A 7,815-nucleotide genomic window follows, 5' to 3' on the forward strand; every position below is an offset into this window, starting at 1 on the left:
TCTGGGTCCAGTTTCTTCACTTGCTCCCTCAGGGAGCTGCTTCTGGCCTGGTGGGGCACCCTCCCAGGTACCCCTCCACTTCTCGGGTGACACAGGCAGAAGAGCATTGGTAAGCACCCAGGCGTTCCGCACCACCTTTTAGGGGCAGCCTGAGAATCGCTAGTGGCTCTGTGGAGTTTTGCCCTGGGCACAGCCCTAATCCGTTGACTGCCTGCACCCCCCTCCCCGACCTTCGCGCCGAACCCAGGGTCAAAGCCACTGCTCCTCGCGCATCCGTCCATCGGTGTTGGGCGGTCACAGTTACCGGCGCGCTCTCAGACTCCCCTCGCTCGCCCGCCACCCGCCTTTGCATCCCTAGGCTCCGGCGCCAGACAACGCGCTGCTCTTGCCCTCCCCACTCGGAGAGACCCCAAACCCCGCGCCCGCTGCTCGCCCCTGCGGGGACCAGCTCGCCCTGCCCTCCGCCCTGCCCTCCGCCCAGCTCCGCTCCCGCCGCTCTCCGACCCCGCCCCGTCCCGGGCCCCGCCCCCGAGCCTGCCGGGAGGATGTGAGCTCACTCCCTCCTCCATGTTCCGGCCTCCTCCAGGAAGCGTCCTCCGGAGGTCTCAACCAGCTCACAGGCAGCGGGTCCGCGGGTCGCCGAGTCCGCAGCACGCCAGGTCCCATCCGACTCCGCACTCAACGCAGCGTCGGCCTCGTGGCTGCGGAATGAAGGCAGACGGCGTGAGCACCCACCGAAGCCTGAGCTACGGGGCTGGGGCAGTGTCCCCGGCGTAGGCACCGTACCGTTCGCGGCCAGCGCAAGCTGTGCCCTCGGCTCGCTTCCGGCAGGGCCACGTGACTGCTCGCACGTGTTCCGGCCCCTCGGAGCTGCGGTCTGGAGCCTCTAACACGCAGCGGGCGGATGCCCATCTAGAGGCAGTGCAGCCTTCGCCATGAACCCCAGGGGCCTGTTCCAGGACTTCAACCCCAGTAAGTTCCTCATTTATGCCTGCTTGCTCCTCTTCTCCGTGTTGCTGCCCCTGCGCCTGGACGGCATCATCCAGTGGAGCTACTGGGCAGTCTTCGCCCCCATCTGGCTGTGGAAGCTCCTGGTCATCGTGGGCGCCTCGGTGGGTGCGGGCGTGTGGGCCCGCAACCCTCGCTACCGTACAGAGGGGGAAGCCTGCGTGGAATTCAAAGCCATGCTGATCGCCGTGGGCATCCACCTGCTGCTACTCATGTTTGAGATACTAGTCTGCGACAGGGTGGAGAGGGGCACCCACTTTTGGCTGCTGGTCTTCATGCCACTCTTCTTCGTTTCCCCCGTGTCCGTGGCCGCCTGCGTCTGGGGCTTCCGACACGACAGGTCTTTGGAACTGGAGATCCTGTGCTCTGTCAACATCCTGCAGTTCATCTTCATTGCCCTGAGGCTGGACAGGATTATCCACTGGCCGTGGCTAGTGGTGTTCGTGCCCCTGTGGATCCTCATGTCGTTCCTCTGCCTGGTAGTTCTCTATTACATCGTGTGGTCCCTCCTATTCCTGCGGTCCCTGGATGTGGTTGCGGAGCAGCGAAGAACACATGTGACCATGGCCATCAGCTGGATCACCATTGTCGTGCCTCTGCTCACTTTCGAGGTCCTGCTAGTTCACAGACTGGATGACCACAATACGTTCTCTTACATTTCCATATTCATCCCGCTTTGGCTCTCATTACTGACTTTGATGGCAACAACGTTCAGGCGGAAAGGGGGCAATCATTGGTGGTTTGGGATTCGCAGGGATTTCTGTCAGTTTCTACTTGAAGTTTTCCCGTTTTTAAGAGAATATGGAAATATCTCATACGATCTCCATCACGAAGACAGCGAAGATGCTGAAGACGCATCGGCATCAGAAGCTCCGAAAATTGCTCCAATGTTTGGAAAGAAGGCTCGGGTAGTTATAACACAGAGCCCTGGGAAATACGTGCCTCCGCCTCCCAAGTTAAACATTGATATGCCAGACTAAACTCACAGGCTGGGCCTTTCAGTGAAATAAGAACCATATACCCTTGAATTCCACTTTGCTTTTTTCTTGTGTTCATCCAGTCCTGGAATTGGAAACAGGTCCCCCTCATTTTACATCCACAGTGAGACAGAAGTCTCTTGCAGTGGTCATTGAGTGATGTAGGCAGAAGGAGGAAACTGTAGGACTGGGATATGTACATAATGTGCAAGAGAACTTGCTTTCCAGGCCCACATCTTGTGAGCTAGCCAAAGGTGGTAAATCAATTGTTTCTAGGCCCTCAAAAGACCTGAAAACTACATAGCTGTTTGTTTTAAAGTGCTACTTATGCCTACCAAAAGTATTGTTTAAAAAGTATTTTTATACACTGCTAGTCTAAAATTGTATTTTAGATTGCACCCATTGTGACAAAATGGCAAATGTACCAAATTGTCCCCTCCCACTGTTCCCTAAACCTCATTGTTGGTGTTTCTAGTGCGCCTACTGTTCAAATAGTTGTTTTCTGTGGGCTTTGCGGACACAGGTCTCTAGTATTCTAATAGATGAATTTTCTAATGGAGTGAATCTGCATATATTAGTATTTATATGAATGTTTTAGCAGTGTTATCTGTGTTGATTGTAGTTCTTGGCAGTAATGTATTGTGTTAAAGTATTTTTTTTTAAGTTTCTGTGTGAAGATATGTATTTATTACAACTATCCTTAAAGACTGAATGAGATGCTAATATGGCCCTGACCCCGGATCCTGTCAGAGTCTTGGGATGAAAGTCTGCTGTGGTAGATAACAAAAGTTCTACACATTTTTAAAGTTTGTGATCATGCCCCCAGGGAAAAGGGACAGCACCAGTCAGAGAATATTTGACATGCTCCAATACCGTCCCAGGCCATGAACACTGTCAGTTAACACCCTGGCTTCTTCCTCACGGGTATTATCATCTCTTGAGGAACAACCAAAATATGCCACACACAGTTTGGCCATTTCTAAGGTCTGTCATGATGTAAAGCATTTTTGTTGGAAGGCTGAGCGTGACCAACAGGGAGAAGTATTAGAAGGGCCAACATTCATAGTCCGCCAGTAACAAGGAACAAACGTTTAGGTATTTTTAAAGATGAGTACAGTGTTTCTTCAGGAGCTGGAATCACCCCAGGAAATCAGAACCAGAGGACAAAGCCAGACCTCAGAATAAGGGTCTGACTGGGAAGAAATAAATACTTGGAAATGGAAGTTAAAGAAACATGGGGTGCTCATCGCTGAGGAGAAGACTGGGGTGGGGCAGTTACTAGCTTACTAAGGATTACCCACATCAGGCTCCATGTGTTTAACTGCCCCTTGTTCTGGGTGTGACACGGTCCTCTTCCATTTGAAGGAAAAGAAAACCTGGTGCTGGAAAGAGTAAAATATGCTGTGCAAACCTGACCTGTGTTCACACCCTCAGCATCCATGTGGAAGTCCACAGCACAAGTAACCTTAGCAGGGAGGGCAGCAGAGATGGCTGGATCCCCTAGGCTTTTAGCTAGCCATTCTAAAGCATAGGGTTCCAGGTTGTGAGAGATCCTGCCTCAGAATACAAGGTGGGGTATCCACATGATGGCTCAGTAGGTAAATGTGCCTGACACTAAGCCTGATGACCTAAGTTTGAGCTCTGGGATCCACATGATGAAAGAGAACCAACTTTCTCAAGTGGTCCTCTGGCTATCACACACAAAACAAACTAACATAAAGTGGCCAGTAAGATGGCTCTGTGGTGTGGTTAGGAGCACTGGCTGTTCTTCCAGAGGGTCCACAGTTTGACTCCCAGCACCCACATGGTGGCTCACAACTGTAACTCCAAGGGGACCTGATGCCCTCTTCTGGTCTGTGCAGGCAACAGGAGGCACACAAGTGATGCACAACCTATCGTGTAAGAAAAGCACCCATACACATGAAGTTAGTTTTCTTTATAAAGGCAGAGAGCAATAAAGGAAGCCGCCTAACATTCACCTCTGGTTTAAGCATATGCACAAACAAGATGAATTGAGTATTTTAGCATCATTCAAAACCATGTGAAAATAATGCCTGTTTACATGCTAAGGAACAACATGCAAAGCTACCAGGGGTTCTTTGTACTTGCAACATAGGTGGTTTGGACGAACCAGCAGACTGTGCGGCAGTATTGAGCAGCAGTGGAGGGAGTGCTTTCTACACAGGGCATTGCTGATTCACTTCTTAATAAAACCTCGGGGCTCCTAGGGACACTGAGGAGGTGCTCCTCCCGAGACTGGTAAGGTGCTCCTCATAGTGATCCCTGTGCTAGAGAGGAATGCTGCTGGCTTCTGGGTGAACTGCACCTGAACTTCAGGCAGCCACCCTATCTCACTGCTACCTTACTACCTACTTCCTCTCTACCCACCCCCACCGCACCCCTACCTCTCCTCCATCCCCACAAAGTATCTGATAACAACAGCCTCTCACCCTAGTAAGACATAAAGATGGGGCTTGGAGAGATGGCTCAAAGGTCAGAGCATCAGCTGCTCTTCCAGAGGACCTGGGGTCAATTCTTAGCATTCAGGTGGTGGCTCACAACCATCTGTAATTCCAGTTCTAGGAGATCCAACTCCCTCTTCTGGGCTCTGCAGGCACATATGTGGTGCACAGACATCCTTGCAAGCAAAATACCCATATGTATGCTTGCTTCAGCAGCACATATACCAAACTTGGAATGGTGCACAGAAGATTAGAATCCCTGCGCAAGAATGCTATGCAAATCCGTGAAACCTTCCATATTAAAAAAAATACCCATATGCACAAAATAATTTTAAAATATTTAGGGATGGAAGAGCAGGTATTTCTGAAGCAACGGAAGGGTTGGTTAGGAGGGTCTGCAGTGCTCAGCTGTATTCTCCCAGCAATGGGAGGAGTGTTGGCGAGCCACTGTCAGATGCATGCTACAGACATCCCTAAGTCTCTGTCCCCAGTCAGGTCTCAGTTCCATTCAGTCTTAGGTGAGTGTCAGTGGAGGACTGTGGTCAGTTGTTGACTGATGGCCACACAGCACAGTGACTCCACACTTGCGTGCAGGTCTGTTGGTCACTTCTACAAAGGGATGTCTCAGCTTCTTCACAACTTCCAAGAACTTAGTAGCTGGGCTGGGCAACTGGCTCAGTAAATGTGTGGCTGTGTGAGCCTCAGAACCCCACAAAAGCCAGCTGTAGTGGCATGAGCTTATATTCCCAGTGTAGAGAACGCAAAGTGAGGCTCCCCTGGGCTTGTGAGCCAGATAGCCACATTGTTGAGGTCTATGCCAATGGGAGACTATCTAAAACTAAAACAAAACCCCCTAAGGTCCAAATGCATTTTTTAAAGCCCAGTAAGATGGCTTGGCAGGAAAAAGCACTGCACAAAGCTGGTGAGCTGTTGGATCCTTGGGTCTCACGGAGGAAGGAAGTATATGTCTGAAAATTCTTGGCCTTTCACAAGAATGCTGTAGTGCACACACACATGTATACTCACACAGACAGTAATATAAACAGACATAACTACAGATTCCTCCCTGGAGCTGCAAGTTGGCTGAGGAATATGCTCAGGCCTGGGAGCTATGCCAGGCCTTCTTGATTTGTCCTCTTCAAGATGCTGGATCGAAGGAGCGGCAATCTTGGACTTTGACCTTTATGGCAGAAGTAAGGAGGCCAAGCCAAAGTCTGCAAGCACCAACGTTCCTGCTCACAGGTGATAGATGTCTGGTCAGTCTACTCAATTCCAGTGGCCCAAGCACATGGTAGAGCCTGCCAGGGGAGGCAGCGTGTGTCCAAGGCAGTTTACACAGGTAGCTATCAGTCCATGAACTCAGAGTGCTACAGGTGGTTTGAAAGGAACCAAAATTTGTAGATCACGAATGATTTTCTTATTTTACAAATGTTCTGTAGTTTTCAAAAGCCGTTGCCATGGGAAGGAACCCGCTGGGATCCGATGAGAGATGGGAAGAGCCTATGTTCAGATCCCCTTATGAACAGTGGCATTTAGAAACCCCAGCAGCTCTTCAGGACTGCATTATGAGAGAACCAGTCTCAACTCTGCTCAGGCAGAAACAAGATCAGTTTAAGGCCAGCCTTGGATGAGATTTTGTCTCAGAAACAAAAATCAAAATGAAAATATTTTAAAAACTACTGGAGTGGTGCCAAGGCCTGGCACTAGCCTATAATGAGGATTTGAATGAGGGTGAGCCCCAGATTGGTGCGACACTGATAAAACTGCTGAGCACCGTGGGGTTGCCTCGTAACGCTCAGTGTGAGGAGGGTCTTTGGGGCTTGTTTGCCAACAGCTTGGCCTAATTGGCAAGCTCCAAAGCAATATGAGACCTTGTCCTGAATGAACAGGGAGGGAGTCCTCCCACCTCCACGGCATATGCATGCACACACACATTAAAAAAAAAAAAAAGAGTTGAGGGGCCTTGCTGGAGGGTTATTTTGGAAAAGTCAGGATGGTACAGGGAAGCCAGCCTGGTAGAGGGTACTAGGAAATGTGGAAACCCAGAGAGGACGAAGGCCTGGTCAGCAGCCACCACCTGACCACCTCCAGGGCTCAGGGTTAGAACAGGAAGCTGTTGGGAGACGGGTAGCTCACCAGAGGAGGTCTACATAGTTTCAGGTAATTTGTGGCTACATAGAGAGATTCTGTTTTAAAATAAATAATGAATTTTAAAAATAAAACAAAGAAACAAACAAACCCAAGATGGGGGTGGGGTATGGCAGGATGGCTCTAGGCAAAGGCACTGTCAATGAGCCTGACAGCCTGAGTCAGAACCCTGGGACCCATATGACCTGATTCCCACAGGTCGTCCTCTGACAGCCACATGTTCATGTTCAGTATAGCTGGCACATATGTGCACACACATGTATATATGTGTATACACACATTATATGTAATATACATTATTATATTTCATAATATATAGCAGAATATATGACAACAGAGGGTGAGTAGCGGTCAGGAGGCCTGTGGCAGAAGGACTGGGCTTCCGATTGTACAGGGCACTACTTGGGCGTTGCTGTAGGAGGACAGAGTGCTCAAGCCATGATCAAACCAGCAATGGCCAAGCAGACCACGGTCCTGCACAGCGGCCACACATGTGATGACACAGCATGGACCTCACTGACTGCAGTGCTGACAGAGAGCGCCCAGAGCTGTGCTGGGTGGGTGACCCTGCTCCCCCACTCCAGGGAGGGTGTCACTGCATTTACATCTCAGAGGCCAATGTGACACTGGAACTTGGTCCAGTCATGGAACCAATGTCCAGTGCCCTCTTGGGTAGCCTAGATCATCACCTGCCTTCCAGAGGGACAGAGTGCTTCCACAGGAGGGCACAGCACCTCGTGCCAAAGCCTAGTTAGGCTGTCCCTCATGTCTGGGGCTCCTTCCACGCTATCACAGCAGACACTGGCTGGGACCATCTATGTCTTGGTAAGTCCTCTTTCCATTGTCCCTTCCACCCCAACAGCGCCACTAGGCCCATGTCAGCAGCATAGGGACATGCCTGGGTCTCAGTGTAGGCAAGTGGCTCAAATCTAGGTGGCCCTCTCCTTCCTTGCTACCTCTCTCTGTTTCAGAGGCAACTCTGGTGGGATGGTCACATGCCTGGCAGAGTCTCAGGTCAATGGCACAGGAACATGGTGGCTTGAGCATTTTGACAAAGAAAAGGTGTGTGCCCTAGTGAACAAGCCTGGGCAGAAAGTCCTGAGGTCCTCCAAGCCCCCCTCCCTCTGCTACTGGAGGGGCTGGCTGACCATGCCCTCCTGCAAGGAAGAGCAAATCAGTCCTATGTGAGAAGTCTTACTTGACCAACAAGAGTTGGGGAA

At 50.7% G+C, this 7,815-nt stretch overlaps 1 protein-coding gene and 1 non-coding gene across 2 annotated transcripts; both read left to right on the forward strand.

Annotated features, from left to right (window-relative positions):
* Positions 1-801: 801 nt before the first annotated feature.
* On the forward strand, positions 802-2,648 carry Tmem185b (transmembrane protein 185B). The gene has a single exon (XM_021162470.3). It carries the CDS (start codon positions 936-938, stop codon positions 1,986-1,988), a length of 1,053 nt encoding a protein of 350 aa, XP_021018129.1. The 5' UTR covers positions 802-935; the 3' UTR covers positions 1,989-2,648.
* Positions 2,649-4,647: 1,999 nt separating this feature from the next.
* LOC115032387 (U6 spliceosomal RNA) lies at positions 4,648-4,751 on the forward strand. Its single transcript, XR_015048767.1, has one exon. It is a non-coding gene; the product is annotated as a U6 spliceosomal RNA (small nuclear RNA).
* Positions 4,752-7,815: the final 3,064 nt, after the last annotated feature.

This window comes from Mus caroli, unplaced genomic scaffold, assembly GCF_978045245.1.
Source record: "Mus caroli unplaced genomic scaffold, Mus_caroli_1 scaffold_1, whole genome shotgun sequence".
Taxonomy (NCBI): Eukaryota; Metazoa; Chordata; class Mammalia; order Rodentia; family Muridae; genus Mus; species Mus caroli.

What these genes read in the sequence shown, in the direction of transcription:
- Tmem185b (XM_021162470.3), top strand. Translation starts at nt 936, where the DNA reads ATGAACCCCAGGGGCCTGTTCCAGGACTTCAACCCCAGTAAGTTCCTC.